The sequence below is a fragment of the Lissotriton helveticus genome, chromosome 5_1 (assembly GCF_964261635.1).
Source record: "Lissotriton helveticus chromosome 5_1, aLisHel1.1, whole genome shotgun sequence".
Taxonomy (NCBI): Eukaryota; Metazoa; Chordata; class Amphibia; order Caudata; family Salamandridae; genus Lissotriton; species Lissotriton helveticus.
Genome location: NC_136065.1, coordinates 8,765,177 through 8,788,121, shown reverse-complemented (window position 1 = coordinate 8,788,121; position 22,945 = coordinate 8,765,177). Strand labels below are relative to the sequence as shown.

At 46.4% G+C, this 22,945-nt stretch overlaps 1 protein-coding gene across 1 annotated transcript in view; it reads left to right on the top strand.

Annotated features, from left to right (window-relative positions):
- LOC144752890 (antigen peptide transporter 2-like) overlaps positions 1-22,945 on the top strand; it is a 141,776-nt gene that overhangs the window by 51,623 nt on the left and 67,208 nt on the right. The window contains exons 4-7 of the mRNA XM_078640716.1: positions 822-1,027; positions 6,855-7,052; positions 14,049-14,177; positions 17,831-18,013. Of these exons, the coding sequence (XP_078496842.1) occupies positions 822-1,027; positions 6,855-7,052; positions 14,049-14,177; positions 17,831-18,013 (716 nt within the window). The remainder of the gene's footprint in view (positions 1-821; positions 1,028-6,854; positions 7,053-14,048; positions 14,178-17,830; positions 18,014-22,945) is intronic.

The following is a 22,945-nucleotide window of genomic DNA, read 5'->3' as shown; positions in this document are numbered from 1 at the left end:
CAGCACCCCAAAGCGCTATGCGTTGTTATGGTATGCGTTGTAAAAACCGCGTTGTAACAGCATGCGTGGTAAAAGCATGCATTGTAACGTCATACATCCCACCAGGTCTACCTCGAATGGACATTGCACCCTTCCGTCCATGCGTATTACATCCTCCCCTACAAAGGAACCCCCACCCTTCATCAAGCATCACACCATTCCCTCAATGACACATATTAGCCTCTACAACATTTAAGCTACATATTGTTCTCAAATATGAATCCCCAGGTGTCTTCTAATTCTTCTTTGAGGGTTTTGCGGGACCCTGGGCTCTGTACCGATGCCCCTCATCATAATCCTTGGAGACCTCACCCGCAGCATGAAGATTGCCCTGAAGGGCCATCCTTCCCCCCCAATTACTCTCCCATCTCTCTTTTTCCAATATCCAGTGAACCCTCATTCTCATGGTGAACTCTTGATCTTGGCCTCTCCACTCTGTCCAATTTCTCTCCAAAGCTCGTCTATCTTCCATCTCATGGCAAACACATTGCCTCTCCGCACTGCTATTTTATTTTATTTCCAAGGATTGAAGCACAACCTTCCCCCAGAAGGCCCTCCACTACCTTATGAACATCTCCTCTGGACACAAATAATCTGCTTTCCATGATCCTCCATGCCAACCACCGTGGAAATGGGGGCTTACGTTCCTGCACAACTGGTGTCAGAAGTGGGCTTCTTAAAACATTTAAGTCCCAGATATCGCAGACATGGAGGGAAGATAACTGATTGAGTGTTGTCCAAGTGCTAACCTATGCTTTTTCTGTTTTTTTGGTCCTGTGCAGGTGAGATCACCTCGCGCCTCTCTGCAGACACCGCCCGCATGAGCCGCTCCATTGCTGCCAACGTCAACATCTTCCTGCGAAGCCTGGTGAAGGTGGCTGCCACATACGTCTTCATGCTCAACATCTCCTTGCAGCTGACGCTTCTTACATTCGTGGACACACTGATCATAGCGGGACTGCAGACCGTCTACAACCGCTACTATGAGGTACCCGTGTGCTCTTGTGAGCTCCAATGCAAACTTCAGTCTTCCGCCATGTTTGTGTGATTCCTGCGCAGGGTGATATCTTCCACTATAGGGTGTGAAGAGAGTGGCCACCAGGAGCAGTTTATCTAATGAGTGAGAACCTCTCTGTTCCAGTGAGCGTCTCTTTCAGTGAGTGAAAGGCTGTCTGTACCTCTATCAGCCTGCTTGTTCCAGCGGGTGAGAGCATGTTCTGTCTGTTCGCGAGAGAGAGGCATTGTCTCTTCTAGTGTGTCATACCATGACTGTGACAGTGAGTGGGATCATGTGTGTTATGGCTAGTGGCAGTCTCTGCCTATGACATGAGTCCTTCACAGAGAGACCTCCTGTGCGGCCTCCCAGCAATATCTGATGCCCAGGCACAACAACTGCCTCTCCAGGGTCAGCAGAGTTTGACTGAGCTCCCATTCACCCTGGAGTCCTGGAACTGTGCACCAAATGACTCCTGACCATTCGATTTTTCACCACCGGCATCTCACGCCCACTCATTCTCAAGAAATGAGAAAGGCTTATACAGGTATGACCAGTTTTGAACACGTTGAGTGCTCATGCCGGCTCCCAGACATCCTTAGTCATGGTAGTCATGTGCTCATGACGGCTCGGAACCATCCAAACGTTGCCGCTCTGCCCACGCGCGGTTAATTCCCCGCCTGTTTGAGAGAATTAATCAGTGAGCGGAGTTCGGACTGCTCCCGAACGTCATTAGCACACGCCTACTGTGACTCATGACGGCCAGGAGCCGTCCTCAGTATGGCAGCGCCTCGCCCAGCCCCACCCCCTCTCGCACCGCGGGGGAATTTGCCCCGCAGCGAAGGGGTTAAAGTCTCTGCTGCAGACATCTTCAGCCGTCTGTTGACCACACCTATTGTTTCCGATACATATAGACTGGTCTTAGGTCCACCCCTTGCTCTTGATTGGATGGCTTTGTTGTCTCTCTCACCTCCCTGCTCATAATTCATGGACTTTCCTCCTGTTTGATTCATTTGTCCCGCCCAGGAGCATTTCAGTCTCACAGTTTTCGAACTAGTTGACTTGAAATTTTCCACAGCCGACGTGCTTACATTCAGAGAACTACTTGTGTTTTTCTTTTCATGTACACACCCTGTGGAAGTGCCTGTGTTTTTCTTGTTCTCTCCCCTGTGGGCAGCTTCCTCCTCACTTTGCTCTGCCCCCTCTTGATCTCCACCTTGGATCCCCACATTCTTTCCTCTCCCAGCTCATCTGTTGCTCCTCCACCCCTCCCTGCTTTGGGCACCTTCCTTATTTATTTAAAGTTTTTGCCACCCATCATAAAAATGTGTTTGCCCAATTAAGATGGCCATCAGCAATTGTGCATTAGCAAGCATGTCTTCTCCAAAAGAATGAGCCTGTTTTATTCTAACAGATGCGTGTGCTTCGGCAGCGGACATCTTTGTACTGCTCTGTTAAAATAAGACAAACATATTAAAAAATGGGCACTATGAATGAGTGCATATCCAAGGCAGACATTATTGAATGAATACATTTGTAATATTTTATAGCCAGTTCTCAGATGGTTGATACAGATGTACTACAATTGCGGCTATAATAGTACTTTTTTATGTCTCGGCTGAGCAAGCGCATGTGCTGCCCTGGCGAGACATTTAGTAAGTGGGCTTTTAAAAGCCCTACCACAGCTTTTTGTGTGGCCTACAGTGTGCGGTTACGTGCACAGGCACGAGCAGAGGTGCCATCTGGCTTTCCTCTCACTCGCCCAAGCCCTCGCGCCTCGCTGCAATGCTCCTCCCCACAACAGAGCACGTCTCGCAGCTTGTTTTTCCATTAGCGCCAGACGTGCGCTTTTTTCGTAACCCTGACCCCACCGCCCTTCGAGGCGTCTGCTTCCTTCCCCTCTCTCACCTTTATCTCCACCTTGTTCTAGGTGTCATGTGGTGAAGCTCCGCTGTCATTCAGCATTTGTACTGAATTTGCCTAAAATTATCTTTAGTGAGCGTTCCGCCCACGCACCCTCCTTGAGCTCCCAGGCGCCGCTTCCTATCTCCACCTTGGGGGAGTGTTTTGCTGAGGGCGTGATCTCAGCTCTTCACTCCTGCCTGCTATTTTGACGCGGCTGAAGCCCAACCCCTCGCTTTACACAAAGCGTTTCAAGCCTCACTTTGGACACCAGTGGTCATCTTGTTCTGCCATTGTATTCAATAGGTTTATGCATTCCACTGCTGATCAGACAGGATTTATATGAACATACTTCAGCCTATCATTACAAAGACCTATGCACTGTGGATTCCGGGCTAAGCTGTCATTTCGTTGAATAAATCACATATACTATGGATAGTTTTCTTCATTCCTTACAATGATAAATAACACTTACCTCCATCATTTTGTTGTCTTGTCGCTGTGTAATTTCATACTTACCTCAGACATACAATTCACTCCTCCACAGTAACCCCTACAGAATAAGAGAACCACCCCCCCTAGAATGGAGAAATCAAAAGAAAATTTCCTAATATACTTTTTTTAAAATTACTTTTTATTTCAATTATAACATACAATTACAATCTTACACAAGTGCCAATCTAATACTGCACCAGAGTACAGATCACATTTTCGACACTCCCCACATAGCACCTTTCATTTTTTCGCTTCCTTCCACCCTCCTTCATCAAATTTGCTCCAGCATTTCCCCCACCCTCCCCCGAGGCTCTGGCGTCATGCATGGGTTGCCTCTATAGTCATTCCATTTGCCCCAGACCTCCCACCATTTACGTGGGTATCCTCTGTTTGTATAAAATTCCTAATATACTTGACTGCCATAGATACAGAGAAAATACCGAGAGAAAGTGAAAAACGTCTACTATTACATTGTTTTTAGCAGGGAGGGTTTCTGAATTCTTTGTCACAGACAATGGTGAGCAACCTATCTCCACAGAAATATCTGAATTTCTTAAAGTCCACAAGATTAGGCACATTAAAACTAAGTTGTATGATCCCTGGTGTAACATGCAGGTGGAACGGTTTAATACAATTTTTAAAGACAAAGTTCACTGTGCACTGATTGACAGATCATCTGCATCTTTCACCATTAGAGACCGGTTGTGGACTTATAGGATCATGCTTCACTCAATCACGAGAATGTCACCTTTCCTATTGTTGAGAGGTAGAGAGCCCTGCTCTTCCATTTGTCCGAGGTGGCTTAAGACCAAGTTACAACTAATGTCTCCTTTTCCCCTCCTCCTACTGTCATTTGGTTTTGTCTTGAAATGTTCATGTTTCATTCAAAGACAACCTGTGGGAGATGCTAACTCACACTGTGCCACCGTGTGTCACACGATTTCGGCTCCCTTCACGCGGTCACCCGGTGAGAAACTAAATTCACAGTGTGGCTGAGAGAATGAGCTGGAAACCGCTGGAAACAGGGCTTTACAGCACATTTCTGGAGGCAGTAACCAGCCGATGTCCATTAAGAGGTTTGGAAACACCTCATGATATGTGCGACAGCCTCAATGACCCTTTGTTTTTATTTTTTGGGGAGGGGTGTGGTGAACTTGGTGAGGAGCAGAGTGCCTCTTAGGTAGCTCTCGCCATGAGGCCCTGCCTCTCCTCACACGGTGGCATTAATTTGTGCGTTGGCAGGTTTGAACAGTTGTTACAGCATTTATGGTGCCAATCGCTGTTGCATGATTACGTGAATAAAAGTTGTACCTGCTCATCCATTTGTATTGCGCTCTCTTTGCGAGATTTTTCTTTGAATTCATTCCCATTCTATCTAATTAGATCTCATTTTCTCTTGTTTTATCTGTTATTCCCACCAATCATTTGCATGAACTCACATAGCCCTCACTCATTACATACATGCCGCTCCTCCCGATTCAGGTGGGAGACTACTGATTATAAGGCTAGAGTCTGCGTCCCGATTCCTGCATGAAATAAGCATTGGCATAGCCAATAGGTCTCGCCTTTGGGACCTTTTAAGTGTTTAGCCACGCAACAGTTGATGTTGTTGCACTAAGGATATTGTGCTGCATAACTAAATACTTATAAGGTCCCAAAAGCGAGACCTATTGGCAATGCAAATGCTTGTTTAGGCATGTTGTCATCATTATATGAAGTTCAGTATTGAGTAATGAACTTCTATCACCAAACATTCTATAAAGCAACAAGTCGCTCAAACTGCAGACAGTCGATCACTGTGGTCTTTCACAAAGCTGTAGTGGCGTTTATCACTAGATGTCCGCGCAAGAAGGAAGCATTTATTAAGCATGGACATATGATGCAAACTTTTGGCTTTGTTAAAAACATATATGTAGGTTGCCATTTTGGCGTGATGCTTAATTCACTACAATAGAAAGCCCTTACAAATATAAACATAACAGGTGACCCTGTGAAGCCACATTTCTCTCCATTGCCCAATGATCTGAAACCTAGATTACAATATAGGCTCTGTATTGACTTAAGAAATCTCACTCACTTCTGTTCTGGCCATCAGAGCAACAACAGGTGTGCGTGTGCCCTCTATACTTCTGTCTGCTCTGAGCACAGTGCTGATGTTTTCAGCTGTTCATCACATCTGGATAGTCAGGCATGTAAAATGACCTACATACTCCAACCTCTTTTCCTGCCATTTTACAAGAGCAGTTGTGTAGCTGCAGTGGACATATGGACTTTTCTTGGCGAAATATATACACTTCTATATTTATAATATTTTTCACTAGTCGCAGGGCCCCTCTGATGTTGCACACAGAGGACTTCCTCGCCAGGCCCAGCCTGTGTCCCACCCCTTCCAGCCTTAGCCTTGGGTCCCGCTCTGAGTCGCACACACGGAGTCCTCGCCAGCCTCAGGGCCCCACTGGTGTTGCACACAGTGCCTTCCCTCACTAGTTGTTGGGCGTTATGTTTCTTGCACTCAGTGACTCTCCTCATTAGCCTCAGGGTCCCAACTCAGGTGTACACAGTGACCCTGCTCACCCTCAGGTCATGACTAACCGTGGGCAAAGCACTAAGCTACGCTTGCGTAGTTTGCGAAGTTTGCGCAACTTCGCACTACGCAAGCTGCTTTTAGCACAGTGCAAACATGCGTAACGTAGCGTAGTGCAGCAGTCATTTTTTGCTTGCTTGCGGTCCTCAACGTCAAGTTGGCGACCACGAGCAAGCAAAATGACATCCTCGCGAGACATTTTCCTTGTTCGCGATCGCGGAAAATAAACCCCCGGCAAGATTCTCAACGCGGGGAGGTCAGGTTTCTCATTGCGAATGGTCACGCATGCTCACGATCGCTCGCGATGAGAAACTACCAGCCCGCGTTGAGAAAGCTGCAGCTCGAGTTAAAATCTACTCGAGCGGCAGAAAAGTACAGCTCGCACTGTGCAAGATGCCGTTTTCAATGATTGCACCGTGCCGGATGCTTGTCCGCACTGTGCAATCATTGAAAAGGACATCTTGCACAGTGCAAACATGCTACTGCGCAGTTCGTGAAGTGCTACGCATAGCTCGCGTAGTGCGAAGTGCACTTCGCGTAGCTTCGCTTAGCACTACTTCGTGAACTACGCCCACCCCTAGTCATGACCCCCTCCCCAGTGATATGCTCTCAGCAGTAAGATTGCTTGAGATCACACACCCCGCGTCTACATTTACTAAGGATTGTGTGGTGCTGCAGAATTTTGTGCTTCACTAATGGGCCTTTCTATCGGTAAAAAAGCAAGCAAGCGCCTACGCGAAACGTTCGTGGATAGCTATTTAGATCTCAGTTTCCTCAGCGCACCGACATGACATGGTGGATGCTAGTCTTCGATAACGCTTGTTCTCTTCCTGCCCACAGGACCTGGTGAAGAGGGTCCAGGACTCCATTGCTCGATCCAATGACCTGGCGGGTGAGGTGGTGTCTTCCATCAGGACCGTGCGCAGTTTCACCGCAGAGCGCGAGGAGCTCGACAGGTACCGCGCTGCCCTGCTGGAGACTCATCGCCTGAAGACCAAGCAGGAAATGGTGCAAACTGTGTATCTTCTGGCGCGGAGGGTATGTTTTGCACCCGTCCCTCTCACCATTAAGGACATTTGTAAACAGTTCAAGTTCTCCACTCTAGAAGTTGGGTGGGTAGAAGTGGGACCTACAGAAGGGGTGTTCCTCTTCCTGTTGGCCGAGTGCATGTGGTGGGTGGTAGTGTGCAGTTACAGGGAAGAAAGGGTCTATGTTTTCCTTTGGAAGGGCTGCACCAGGCTTATGAATGTCTACAGTTGTTTCTTTATGATAAGTGAATGTTAGTCCACAAGCAGATGTAGGTGCATGCATTTTTTCGGGGTGAATTTTTAGCAGAAGTATCTACGTGAGTGGCTTTGCCAGGTTGATTGTCTGATTCTTTTGAAGTCGGATTGTGTCTTTTTGTGAACTCCAGAGTATATAAAAAAAGACCATAAAGTGTCAAAAGTAAGGAAAAGCTAAAAGCAAAAAAAAATAAATGATGAGAAATGTTACTTCCTACTAACAGTGGTGAAGCAGCCTGATGTCTATTACATTTTAACCCATTTCACAAACGGGTGGTTTAATTGGGGACAAGTTTAAAAATCTATTAAAATACATTCAAGAGTGTGGGATTTTATAAAATATCCTTGTCAATGAGATTGGATGTTTCATAAATCTTCTTTTCCTGTAAAAAATATCCACTTGTCCCTTTAGTGGCATCCAGCGAGTTGACACATCATGGCAACATTCTCATTGAATCAGAAGTGGTGAGGCCAGGACTCACATTATAGCAGGGTTTGTATTCTAGTAATTCCCTGATTTTTCCACCTTCCCGCAAATCTACTTACTCGAGCAGGAAGTAGCGAGAAGTGGTAATTCCAGGGTTGGAATATCCATTTGAGTTTGTGCACACCCACAAACGTTCACGTTTAAAGGTTTTTACCAACTCTTTCCAATCTCTTCCTACACTGGGACAAGTTAAAAATGTACATCTGACAAGGGCAAAAATAAATCTTTTGCCAGGCTGGGGAAAAAAGGGTTGTTGGTAAAGTCAACTTGCAAACGTTCAGCAGATTCTCGAACGAGCAGACATAGACATGCCTATTTGCTCACACAAAAATGTAGTTCTCAAAGTAGTACTGTTTCCAGGCCTACTTCTTTAAATATGTGTGAATTCATGAAAGTTGTAAACATGTATTTATTCAAGGACATATAACATGGGATGTATGTCAGTACAACGCGATCTAAAAGATCGCGGAACCTGACAACGCGGGCATTACAACGCAAGTCGTTACAACGACTTGCGTTGGAGGGCGCAGATTTTGGAATATTATAATTTTATATTCCAACACCAGTCCACGTAACAGTAGGGAAGGAGTTGGAATATAAAATTACAACATTCCTTGCCCAACAGCGCCATCCAGCGCAAGTAGTAGTAAAGACTTGCATTGTAATGGCATCGTTGTAAAGGCACTGCGGTGTAAACACAGTGTTGTAAACGATGTTTAACTATAACATGGACGCACTTTTTTGACTTTCCTTAATAACTAGACCCCTAATTACATCTGATCTTATTCAAGGCATTTATTATTATTGTCTTCTAGATGCTTTTTTTATGTACATTATATTTTTAAATAATTTTCTATTTTGCTTTCAGGCTTCGGCGAGTACTTGCATTTAATCATAGAGCGCATACTGGTAACATTATAGGTAGCTTCAAATTGATAACCTTCGCAAACGTGTGCACATGTTATACTGGCACCACTGTTAGTAGTGCAAGCCGAGCTTTCTTATACACAGTCCACATGAAACAGTTTTATAAACATTTCAAGGCAATGGTGATAAGTGTAGAAAAAAGAAAAAGTTACAATAGAAGGAAAAGTGAGCGAGTAAAAGAATAAACAGAAATTAGGTCATTTTTTTCATCCTGCAACTAATATAGACGTATATTTTTTTCTAATATCCAAATAAAGGAAGAATTGTTAAAACTGAATGTTTATCTCATGTTCCAAATCTCCTGAGAACACAAAAGATACCAACAGAATATGGAGAGGATAATAGGTGAGATTAGGGTCGACGTGTGGCTAACTGGAAAGGTTCTACGAAAAGCATTCGAGGGAATCACAGCAGAGGGATCCAGAATCACAGTAGAGGTCTTCATGGGGATATGCAAAAAAAAGTGGATTGACTTATGGAGTTATTATGTCCTCTGTAGATGAGGGTGGACAACCGAGAGGACCGTTTCCATCACAATAACCTTCGGCTTCTTGGATTCCCTGATAACTTGAAGGCTGGTGCCTTCCCTAGATTCCTAGAAAGATAGTTACAAGAGTGGATCCCAGAGGATAACTGTCGCCCAATTTTGTCAGCGAATGTAAGCATTGGCCCTGTTGTGGATGCCATCACTGGGGAACACGCTCTCATCCAGTTACTGCCCGATTTCTACATTAACTGGACAGGGATGGTATCCACAATGCTGCTAGACTAAAAGAATCTTTGCCCTATAAATCACAACCATATCCATCTTTCCTGATCTATCCAATCACTAAAAAGAATCTTCAGGAAATTAACATTAGGTATATGTTACTTTATCCGGCTAAGCTTAGGATCTTCTTTTAACACCGCTCCTTCTTTTTTGAGACTCCACAAGCAGTGTTGGAAAGGATAGAGGAGAGACCCCGCATCGAGAGACCCCGCATCATGCACATGGGCCCGCATGCTCAGCTTGAAGAGGAGAGATACCACAATGGGGAAAACCGAGCAAAGTTAAGACGATCGACTCACAAGATCAGAAACCACCCTCGATGCACAGCAAAAGATGAACTGTACCGATAAATACGCTCCGGGGACTGGCTCCTGAGATCGATCAACCATCCACACAAGGACCGGCTGACCTGAATCTCCTGCAACCCATAAACATTACCGCTCTTTCAAAGCCAAGCAGATGTTTCCTTGCCGGTTGATGAAGGGTGGGTTTCGCTGCACAAGCAGCTGGGACAGATAGGTTATTGCAGACAGCACACAATAAACACATACATCAAGGGAGCCCCCTAGAAGCCGATAATACAATACTTTCTTCTCAGAGGGGCATATGGTGGAGACCTTCACTCAATCTGTGTTTTATATTCGCAAACTCATGCTTTGTAAATGTTAATTTCCCTCACTGAGCTTTATCTTCACATACTCACTCTCGGTGGATCATAATGTCCCTCACTGAGCTTTATCTTCACATACCCATGCTGTCTGGATCTTATTGTCCCTCACTGAGCTTTATCTTCACAAACTCACTCTCCGTGGATCTAAATGTCCCTTACTGAGCTTTATATTCACAAACTCACTCTCTGTGGATCTTAATGTCCCTCAGTGAGCTTTATATTCACAGACTCACTCTCGGTGGATCATAATGTCCCTCACTGAGCTTTATAGTCACAAGCTCACGCTCCGTGGATCATAATGTCCCTCACTGAGCTTTATAGTCACAAGCTCACGCTCCGTGGATCTTAATGTCCCCCACTGAGCATTAGCTTTACAAACTCACTCTCTGTGGATATTAATGTCCCTCACTGAGCTTTATCTTCACAAACTCACTCTTGGTGGATCTTACTGTCCCTCACTGAGCGTTATCTTCACAAACTCACTCTTGGTGGATCTTAATGTCCCTCAATGAGCGTTATCTTCACAAACTCACTCTCCGTGGATCTTAATGTCCCTCACTGAGCGTTATCTTCACAAACTCACTCTTGGTGGATTTGAATGTCCCTCACTGAGCTTTATCTTCACAAACTCACTCTTGGTGGATCTTAATGTCCCTCACTGAGCGTTATCTTCACAAACTCAATCTTGGTGGATCTTAATGTCCCTCACAGAGCGTTATCTTCACAAACTCACTCTTGGTAGATCTTAATGTCCCTCACTGAGCTTTATCTTCACAAACTCACTCTCGGTGGATCTTAATGTCCCTCACTGAGCGTTATCTTCACAAACTCACTCTTGGTGGATCTTAATGTCCCTCACTGAGCGTTATCTTCACAAACTCACTCTCCGTGGATCTTAATGTCCCTCACTGAGCATTATCTTCACAAACTCACTCTCGGTGGATCTTAATGTCCCTCACTGAGCTTTATCTTCACAAACTCACTCTCGGTGGATCTTAATGTCCCTCACTGAGCGTTATCTTCACAAACTCACTCTTGGTGGATCATAATGTCCCTCACTGAGCTTTATCTTCACAAACTCACTCTCGGTGGATCTTAATGTCCCTCACTGTGCTTTATCTTCACAAACTCACTCTCGGTGGATCTTAATGTCCCTCACTGAGCTTTATCTTCACAAACTCACTCTTGGTGGATCTTAATGTCCCTCACTGAGCGTTATCTTCACAAACTCACTCTTGGTGGATCTTAATGTCCCTCACTGAGCATTATCTTCACAAACTCACTCTCGGTGGATCTTAATGTCCCTCACTGAGCTTTATCTTCACAAACTCACTCTCGGTGGATCTTAATGTCCCTCACTGAGCGTTATCTTCACAAACTCACTCTTGGTGGATCTTAATGTCCCTCACTGAGCTTTATCTTCACAAACTCACTCTCGGTGGATCTTAATGTCCCTCACTGTGCTTTATCTTCACAAACTCACTCTCGGTGGATCTTAATGTCCCTCACTGAGCTTTATCTTCACAAACTCACTCTTGGTGGATCTTAATGTCCCTCACTGAGCGTTATCTTCACAAACTCACTCTTGGTGGATCTTAATGTCCCTCACTGAGCTTTATCTTCACATATCCGTACTCCATGGATGCTAATGTCCCTCACTGAGCTTTATCTTCACATACCCATGCTCTGTGGAACTTTCCACATGACACTGCAGGCACCTTTGCCCAGTATCACATTACCTTTATCAGACACCACCATTGCAAATAACACAAATCTGACATACTACTTGAACCGCTATTTCCTGGCCACAGTTTCGACGAAAGACAAACTCCAATATAAAAACCCTATTGACCACCAATGAATAACGGAGGCCTTACAGCAACAGGCCTCCGGCAAGACCCTGAGGCAGGATCGCTTCCCTATGGAATTTTATACATGCCTCAATACATCACTAGCTCAGTCACTCCTTGGTAGGTTTGATGCGCTAAGGGCACAGGGTGCCTTTCCTTCAGAGATGTTCAAATCTACCCAAACTACATAGACCAAGGAATGTCGAGAATCATACCACCCAATCTCATTCATTAACTCTGAACTGAAAATCTTGGCCAAGGTATAAGTGACCCGAGTCGGAGGCATAATTACTAACTTAATACATCCTGAACAGAGCGGTTTCATACCTCATCGGGCCACTAGGCATAAAAGAAGGCGGGCTGCTAATGCTATGGCTTCGGGGCACTCTTAAAAGCCTCTTAGCGGTACTGGTAATCGACTCTGATAAAGCTTTCGACTATGTATCTTGGAAATGTCTATTTGATCTCCTTCATTATATTGGCTTTGGACCACCTTCCTGGCTTACACTTGTTCTGCACCTGATGGACAGGCAGGCAGTATCCAACTTTAGAGAGTTGTGAAATAGGGGTTCTCTTTGTCGCCCCTATTCTTCTATCGCAATAGAAGCCCTGGAGCAAGCAGCGATGCAGGTGCTGATGGAGTTTGGTACACTCTCGGGTCTTCAACCAACTGGAGTAAGACTAGACCATCATGACCATCAGGATAACTATCATTCATGGTCAGAGCACATAGGGTTGAGGATTACAACACACAGTATTAAATATCTGGGGGTACATCGTACATACATAGAGGATGCAGTGCAATTATGGTCCTCCCTACCACCCGTCTATACTTGGAAAAGTGGCTCTTTTGAAATGATTACTCTCCTGAAAGTACTTTATGCACTACAGAACTACCCTTTTCCCTTCCATGATGATTTCTACCTATGCTCACAACATGTCTTTGGTCCTTTCATTGAGATGGGAACCTCCGGTAAGTGTCACTGTCCAAATGCTAGAACTCCATCTATGATGGGTAAAGGCCTATGATATATTCTATTACATGTAATATATTCTTTTACAAAGTCGCTTGTCTGACAATTTTCAATCATTATCAGCATAGGTGGGCACGAGGGCTGGTCCTGCATACCCAGTGAGACTATGGTTTATCGGAGAGGAATCTCCAATATAATTCCTGTATGTGAAGCCACCCAGGCGGAAATCCCGTCTGCGACGAGGGTGGCCCTTGAGGTCTCGAAAACCTCTAATAAATGAATCGGGTGGTATGGAGGCTGGCGGGCCAGAACCCTCTATGGACTGGTAATACTCTCCCAGATGTCACAGCACTCGAGGGATTTGGAGGAGAGGATCGTCTGGAAATCTATCTACTAGAAAATGTGTCCCCCACAGGTGCCCTGAGACCTTTCCTTGAGCTGCAAGATGAATTTGGTTGACGGCACACACAATTCCATCAATATCTCCAAGCTGACCATGTTTTATCTCTCTGGTAGGGAAAAAGTATCTGCTCTATACCGTGCATTGATCATAAACTCTTCAGACGCCGCTCTGAAACTCCGAGAGACATGGGAGGATGCTATAGGTCATCTAGATGAAGACAAATGGATATTAGCGCTAATGGCCCCCAGAAAGACAGCCATGTCTAATGCATAGCGACTTATCCAGTCTAAGTATCTTCATCGAGTTGACGTAACGCCGGCTAGACCTTGGCAAAGGCCACAGGGACCGGGACCAGGATGTCTCAGATGTCAGTCCTCAGTGGGCGACTTTTTACAAACTTTCTGATCCTGTCAGGTTCTCAGGCCATTCTGGTAGAGCATAGCTGGCTCATTTTGTCAAGTACTCTAAGATCCCTCAATAAATACCTAGATAATAAAAATGTAATTGAACCACGCTGCCAACCAATGTGTTACAGGTAAGTAGCTTATTCGCAGTTCTCTGTATCCCTGGGAGCCTCTGATCCATCAGCACTGTTGGGTGTTTTCTAATGTCTGTGGCGGGGTGCATTGATACAAGATGAGAGAGCTTGTCACTGTTTTGTCGCCTTGCAGCTGGCCGTGCTTGCGGTGCATGTGGCGATGCTGTACTTTGGGCAGCACCTGGTCCAGAGCGGTAAAATAAGCAGTGGGCGTCTCGTCTCGTTCATCCTATTCCAGATGGAGGCTGGAGATCACATAAGGGTAAGGGTCACCCTTGCGAACCGTTACTACTAAATGTAGGTATTTGTGCTTCAAATACTAATGTGTCCTGAGTAAAATGATACCTCACTTGTGTGGGTGGGGCAAGAGGCTGTGACAGGGAAGAGCCCAAAACATAGGGAATAATGGAATAGCACAGAGAATTCTAAGCGCTACATTTTTTTAAAAATAAGTTTGTAGCCAATTCTGTATTGGACACCCACACAAGTGATGTATCATTTTACTCGGGACACTAAGGAGAACCCTGTGGGGTAGGACATTTGTGCCGCCACGGTTATTCCACACAAAAAAATGTGTTTTTTACAGCTAAATTTGAAGTTTGCATGGCATTCTGGGTAGGAAAACGTTGGGGGATCCATGAAAGCCATACCTCATTGGACTCCCCCGGGTGTCTAGTTTTCAGAAATGTTTGGGTTTAGTAGTTTCCCAAAATGGCCGCCGAACCCGGGGCCAAAACCCCAGGTGCCCCCCCCTCCAAAAAAAACAGGTAGTTTTGTTTTAGGTAATCTTGAAGTTTCCACAGTACGATTTTGGCCATTTCCTATGGCAGCCACTATGCCTACCCACACAAGTGAGGTACCATTTTTATCGGGAGACCTGGGGGAAGGCTGGGTGGGAGGAAATTTGTGGATCCGCGCAGATTCCAGACATTTTCCACAAAAATGTGACAAAAAAGTGATTGACTCAGGTAAATATGAGGTTTGCAGGGGATTTTGGGTAGGAGAATGTTGGGGGACACACGCAAGCCATACCTCGCTGGACTCCCCGGGTGTCTAGTTTCCAGAAATGTGTGGGTTTGGTGGGTTTCCCTCGATGGCTGCCGAGCCCCGGGCCAAAAACAAATGGGACCCCCCTTGCAAAACCAGGTTGGTTTGCGATAGGTAATTTTGATGTCGCCTCAATAGGTTTTGGGCCCTTGCCTGTCGCAGGTACTTGACCCACCCACGCAAGTAAGGTACCATTTTTCTCAAAAGACATTGGGGAAAGACGGGTGGTTGAATTTTGTAGATCCACGCAGATTCCAGAACTTTCCTCCGCAGAAATGTAAGGAAAATGTTTTTTTTTCAACAAATGTTTAGGTCTGCAAGGGATTCTGGGTAACAGAACCTGGTGAGAGCCAGTCATGTCACCCCATCCTGGATTCCCCTGGGTGTTTAGCTTTCAAAAATGTGTCGGTTTGCTAGGTTTCCTTAGGTGCTGGCAAAGCTAGGGTTAAAAAACTACAGCTAGGCACTTTGCAAAAAAGTGTCATTTTTCTCTGTGAAAATGTGGTGTGTCCACATTGCGTATGGGCCGTTCACTGTTGCGGGCACTAAACCTACCCACACAAGTGAGGTACCATTTTTCTCTAAAGACTTTGGGGAACGTGGGGTGGGTGGAATCATGTTGATCCACGCAGATTCCAGAACTTTCCACCAGAGAAATGTGAGGAACAAGTGTTTTTTGGGACAAACTGTTAGATTTGCAAGGGATTCTGGGTCACAGAACTTGGTGAGAGCCAGTCAAGGCACCCCATCCTGGATTCCCCTGGATGTCTAGCTTTTAAAAATGTATAGGTTTGCTAGGTTTCCCTAGGTGCCGGCAGAGCTAGGGTTCAAAAACTGCAGCTAGGTACTTTGCAAAAAAAGGGTAATTTTTCACTGTGAAAATGTGATGTGTCAAAGTTGTGTTTTGGGCCATTTCCTGTCACGGGCACTAGGCCTACCCACACAAGTGAGGTACCATTTTTCTCTGAAGACTTTGGGGAACGCGGGGTGGGTGGAATTTTGTGGATCCATGCAGAGTCCAGAACTTTCCACCAGAGAAATGTGAGGAAAAAATGCTTTTTGGGACAGATTTTTAGGTTTGCAAGGGATTCTGGGTAACAGAACCTAGTGAGAGTCAGTCAAGTCACCCCATCCTGGATTCCCCTGGGTGTCTACTTTAAAAAAATGTATAGGCTTGCTAGGTTTCCCTAGGTGCCGGCAGAGCTAGGGTTAAAAAACTACAGCTAGGTACTTTGCAAAAAAAGGGTAATTTTTTACAGCGAAAATGTGGTGTGTCCACGTTGCATTTCGGGCCATTTAGTGTCGCGGGCACAAGGCCTACCCACACAAGTGAGGTACCATTTTTCTCGGATGACTTTGGAGAACGCGGGGTGAGTGGAATGTCGTGAGACTGCGCAGATTCCAGAACTTTCCACCACAGAAATGTGAGGAAAATTAGCTCTTTTGTTTTTACAAATGTTTAGGTTTGCAAGGAATTCTGGGTAACAGAACCTAGTGCGAGCCAGTTAAGTCACCCCATCCTGGATTCCCTTTGGTGTCTAGTTTTTAAAAATGTGTACGTTTGCCATGTTTCCCAAGGTGCAGGCAGAGCTAGGGTTAAAAAACTACAGCTAGGTACTTTGCAAAAAAAGGGTCGTTTTTTATTGTGAAAATGTGGTGTGTCCACATTGCATTTTGAGCCATTTTCTGTCGTGGGTACTAGGCCTATCCACTTAAGCGAGGAACCATTTTTTTTCAGAGACTTGGGGTAACACAGAATAGTAGCGCAGCTGTTATTAGCTATTGACTTTCGATGCATTTCTTCCTTCCAAATGAAAGACAATGTGTAAAAAAGAAGTCATTTTCACATATTGACCTGTAATTCTCATGCTAGTATGGGTACTCCCAATTTTGGAAATGTGCAAATATCTACTGTTCCTAAACTCTATATTTTGTTCCCATTTCAGAAATACATATATGTCTTTCATACCGATTTTTCCATGTATATACATTTTCCCAAAATAATTGCTATATACTAATTCAAGACACTGCTCAGTTATTGGCTCTGCATTCGTCGGGTTCTTGGTGAACCTACAAGTCTTATATATCCCCACAACCAGAAAGGTCAAGCGGATGTAACAGTATATTGCTTTCAAACAGCTGTCATAATTAGATAACGTTAAAGGTGAAAACGTTGACACAAATGGCTGTTTATTTCAACTAATTTTCCATTTTTCCTATATTTAACTGTTAGTTTCTGTAAAGAAACCTTGAAGGATCTACACAAATGACCCCTTGCTGAATTCAGAATGTTGTCTACTTTTCTAAAATGTATAGCTTTCATACCCATTTCTACCATTAACTAGAAGGAGGTTGAAAGCACAAAAACGTAGCAAAAATAGGCTATGTCCCAGACAAACGCCAAAACTGTGTAAAGATGTTTGTTTTTCTGACGAGAGTCTGCTTGTCCCTGAAAGCTGGGAAGATGGTGATTTCAGCACCACAACCCCTTTTTTGATATCATTTGCAGGGGGAAAACCAGATGCTTTCATCTGTAGCCCTTTTTCCCATTTTTACCCCCAAAAACTAGATTTAGTTGTATTTTGGCTAATTTCTGAGTTCCCTCCAGGGGGATCTGCAAACCCTGGGTACCTTTAGAATTCCCATGATGTTGGAAAAAAGGAATAACATTTGGCCTGGATATCTTATGTGGTAAAAAAAGTTACAGGGGCCTAAGCGCGAACTACCTCAAATAGCCAAAAAAGGCTTGACACGGGGGGGGGGGAAAGCCCTAGCAGCGAAGGGGTTAAGGGAGGTCAGACAATGTTTACCGGGTGAGTTCACTTCCATCTGGAAAGGGATAACCTTCTCTCCTTCACCTCCCTGCAGTCCATGGTGCACATGTACAGCCAGATGATCCTGTCCGTAGGGGCAGCGGAGAAGGTGTTCCAGTACATGGACCGCACTCCTGGGGTGTCCACTGGGGGTCACCTGAAGCCCGACACCCTACAGGGCCACATCCGGTTCAACAACGTGGCGTTTTCTTACCCCACCCGGAAGGACGTGCTCAAGGTGAGTGAGTGTGGTAAGGACACGTCTGTCCCTCTCATAGAATGGGGAGAGGATGTGGTCTGACGGCTAGACTGCCGACCTTGGAGTCGGGAAACCAAGGTTCAAACCTTGGGTCGACTCCACATCCAGTGAATCTGGGCAAATCACGTAATCTCCCCGTGCCTACCACAAAAAAAAATCAATGTGTCTGTGCGTAACGTAACCAGTGCTCATGTAAAGCAATCCAATACCTCGAGTTCGCGCTCACAAAAAAAGAAACCATTTAAGAGGGCCAGGCTATGTGTGAGAAGTTGGCCTGGTAGGGGATGTTTCCAATTCTGGAACCACCTACTACCTGACCAAACAATCCCTTATGGTGTCTGGTTGTAAGTCAACCTTATTAGACAAGCTATCCTAGGGGTAGCATGGACTAAGCAGCCTAAAGGCTTAACTTAAGAGGTCGTGTTAAGCGAGCTGTTTTACCACATACAATCCTGTAATACCAAATGAAAGGACACCACACAAGTATATATTATAAAAATATATGTGTTTATTACTAAAAACAATCCCCAGTATTCTTTATGAATAAAGGGGCACAAGCGTTAAATCAAAAGCACTGTTTTAAACATACAAGTTGCACAATTATGGATGAGGGCGGGGGGCCACTCAAACCATATACTAAACAAGTGGTATAAGAGAGGCCACTCGAACAGTGGTTAGGCTTAGGGCCTAGGGAATCGCTGGGAGCAGTCAGGACAAGCAATGCTGAAGTCGGGAATGGCCCTCGGGATTCGGGAGATATGCGGAAAGCGCACGCATGCACCAATGTTAACCAATGGTGCGTAAAAGTCAAATAGTTAAAGTTTAAGGACACTTCCGCTGAACCTAGAGGAACAAAACTTAACACACAGACCCTAGAGGTGTGCACCAGTGTGGGAACACCGGCGGAGCAAAGTTACCTCACCCACAGGAAGTGGGTGCACAGGGTCGAAGTGGCGTCGGGTTTTGACACGCAGGCTCTTGGTGCTTGGAGCTGAAAGGGCTGCAGGCAGGGTGAAGACGAAGTGTCCGGTGGAGTCCAAGGGTGGACTCAAGTTGTAGAGTACCTGAAAGCAGAGGGGACAGAGTCTGGGTCACTCAGCAGTGACCAGGGTGGAACCAGGACGGAACCAGGCAATGTCGGGCGCAATCAGGTGGTCGTCGAGGAGCTTCTCTCCGCTGTCACGGGGGCTCTGGGGCATCTGCGACGTCCAGGAGCAGGTCACGATCTGTCCCACGCAGGCTCTCACCGTCGGTGCAGTCGGCTTCAGGTTTGGAGCAACCAAGCCTTGGTAAGAGCAATCCACGCAGGGTCGGAAGATTGCTTCTCACTCGGACCAGGAAGGTCAGAGTCGGGGCTCCTTTTCAGGGGAGCTGGTGTGGATCTGGAGCAACCAGATTCACGAGTCTTTTTCGGTAGTTCGTCGGCACAGGGACCACAAGCCAGCTGGCAAGTGACCGGGCCAACGCGTTGAGCCAAATCGTGCCAAAGGGACCCACGCAGCACTCGTCGAGTGTGGAGGGCTGAACTTCGGCTCAGGAGTAGCTCAGGGTGGGGGCTTCTCAAACCCCGGTGTACAGCTTCGAGGGTCACTCGTGGGCTGCACGGTCAGCGTCTCGTGGTCACTTCAAGATGGCGTGCCCCACGCTTCCGGTCGCCTCCACGGGTCTCAGCTTTGCATGGACTGTGGATCGGGCTGTTAGAAGCTGGGCAGGCTTGATCTCGTCGATCTCAGTCGCTCGAGTTCCGGCGGGAACTGCAACTAAGCAGACGTCGAGGGCTGGATGGTGCCTGCTGCTGCAGGGTGGTCACTCCTTGACCACAAGGGAGATTCTTCGGGCTTCCACGTTGAGATGGAGGGCGAAGGGTCCAGAATATCGTTTCAAATGTTTCTTCCAGGAAATCTGATGTGCATTGGCACTGCTCCCACTCTTATTCGAATCTGGTGGGCGTGATTACCTGCTAGGTCCCCTCCTATGGGTGGGACCCAGGAAGTGGGTGGATACACCCCCTTCCTTTGATCCAGGCCGCCCTGGCACGAGGGCTGGAGTGCCCCAGAACCGGTTTGGCCGGATTATGCAAGGGGCAGCCTTGTGCGCCCCAGGCAGTGTCTGGTTTCTTTCAAACCTCCCTGCTACAATACACTATCTCCTGTCTGGAGGGCGGTGACACCCTCCTGTGACAGGAAACCCTTTGTCCAGGACCCCCTTGACTGGGTTTCGGTCAGCTCCAGGGGTCCAGACATTTGTCTGTGGCAGAGGCATCCATTTTGTGGATCTTAAGGCCTTTGGAGAAATCAACCGCATTAAAGTGAAGTAACATGTCTTACCCCTCTAGAGGGGTGGAATGCCATCCCCGTCGCCAGAACTGGCGAGGGGATGGTATTCCAAAGCGTATGACACCTTACACGACATGTTTTGATAAAGCCAAACCAGAGTTGCTAAATAACCGCGAGGATTATAAGGCACTTAATAGTATATGGTATGGCATTATCCTGAAACAGCTTAGGGATTTGTTCCCGACGGCTGCAGACAGGCTCAGCTCATGCTAGAGCTCCATCTCACATAAAAACCATGCACCCAGCCTCCAGGATTGGTGAGGCCTGTCTATAGGAGTGGCTCACAGGTTTACATGTGTCCAGATATAGGTTTAGACATAGGTATACTATATCTAAGCAAGGGGTGTGTACACCACCTTACCCCAGCTGAGTGATCAGCCAGTTGTGTCAATTTAAGAACCAGCCAGGGGTGGCAAAAGATATGCTGCAGCCCCTGGTAGGCCTTAGTGGCTCCTGTGCCCTGTGCACCTATAGTGCATTCTACAGGGGCTGACAAGGAGTCCATTTCCAATTGGTATGTGCCTATAGCACATGTGTCATTAATTTAGTGAGAGAACAGCAGGCTGGGGGTCTGATCAGCAGGCCCACAGCCTCAGTAGTCGAAAACCAGTGAAGCAAAAAAGCAAACATTTGGGGTGACCATAGGATAGCAGACCCTACTCTCCTACACAACCCCCCCCCCAAACGCAGGGACATTAAACTAACCTTGACCAGATAAGTCTTCATGTTCTAAGTGGAAGTACCTGGAGAGACCATCTGCATTACCATGGTCAGTCCCTGGGCGGTGCTCCACTGTAAAGTCCATCCCCTGTAGGGAAATGGACCACCTGAGCAGTTTGGGATTTTCACCCTTCATCTGATTAAGCCATAAGAGGGGCTTATGGTCTGTTTGCACCAGGAAGTGAGTTCCAAACAAGTAGGACCTCAACTTCTTTAATGCCCAAACCACAGCAAAGGCCTCCCTCTCAATGGCTGACCAACGTTTTTCTCTTGGGGTTAGCCTCCTGCTAATGAAAGCAATTGGCTGGTCTTGACCATCTTGATTAAGTTGTGAGAGTACAGCTCCCACCCCCAACTCAGAAGCATCTGTCTGAACAATGAACTGTTTGGAGTAGTCAGGACTCTTTAGGATAGGTGCAGAGCACATGGCCTTTTTCAGGTCTTCAAATGCCTTCTGACAGCTAACTGTCCACTGAACCTTTTTTGGCATCTTCTTGGATGTCAAGTCATTTAATGGTGTCACTATAGACCCATAGTTTTTCACAAACTTTCTGTAATACCCAGTCAGGCCCAAGAAGGCTCTGACTTGTGTCTGGGTAACTGGAGGAGCCCAGTCCTGTATGGCCTGGATTTTGCTTTCCAGTGGCTGAACCTGGCCTCCACCTACTAGGTGGCCCAGGTATACAACCTTACTCTGCCCTATCTGGCACTTTGTGGCCTTGATAGTTAGGCCTGCCTTTTGCAGGGCCTCCAAAACTTTCTTCAGGTGGATCAGGTGATCCTCCCAGGTGGAGCTAAAGACAGCAATATCATCTAGATAAGCTGCACAAAAGTCATCCAACCCAGTAAGGACTTGGTTCACCAACCTTTGGAAAGTGGCAGGTGCATTCTTCAAACCAAAGGGCATTACCACAAACTGATAATGTCCACTAGGGGTAGAGAATGCTGTTTTGGCTTTTGACTCCTCAGCTAGTCTGATTTGCCAGTAGCCAGCTGTCAGATCAAATGTGCTCAGAAACTTGGCAGAAGCCAATCTGTCAATGAGCTCATCTGCTCTTGGAATGGGGTGAGCATCTGTCCTAGTGACAGCATTGAGACCCCTGTAATCCACGCAAAACCTCATTTCTCTCTTACCATCTTGGGTATGAGGTTTTGGCACCAGGACTACTGGGCTGGCCCATGGGCTCTCTGATGGCTCAATCACTCCAAGCTCCAACATCTTTTGCACCTCAGCCTTGATGCAATCCCTGACATGATCAGGTTGCCTGTAGATCTTATTCTTGACAGGCAGACTGTCACCAGTGTCCACAACATGGGTACACCAGTCAGTTTGGCTGGGTGTGAGTGAAAACATTTGCCTGTGAGCCTGCAAAACTTGTCTGCAGTCCCTCTGTTGCTGGTCAGTGAGGCTGCCTGCCAAGGCTACTCCATCAACTGAACCATCATCAGGGTTCTGAGAAAGCAGGTCTGGGAGAGGGTCACTCTCTTCCTCCTGTTCCCCATCTGTGGCCATGAGCAAGCTCATGTCCTCCCTGTCCACAAATGCTTTCAAGCGGTTCACATGGATTACCCTGTGAGGGCTCCTGGGTGTTCCAAAGTCTACCAAGTAGGTGACTTCCCCTTTCTTCTCAATAATAGGATAGGGTCCACTCCATTTGTCTTGGAGTGCTGCTGGAGCCACTGGCTCCAGTACCCATGCCTTCTGTCCTGGTTGGAACTCTACCAGCACAGCCTTTTGGTCATGCCAAGCTTTCTGCAATTCTTGGCTGGCCTCCAGGTTTTTGGATGCTCTTTCCATGTACTCAGCCATCCTGGAGCGGAGACCAAGTACATAGTCCACTATGTCTAGTTTGGG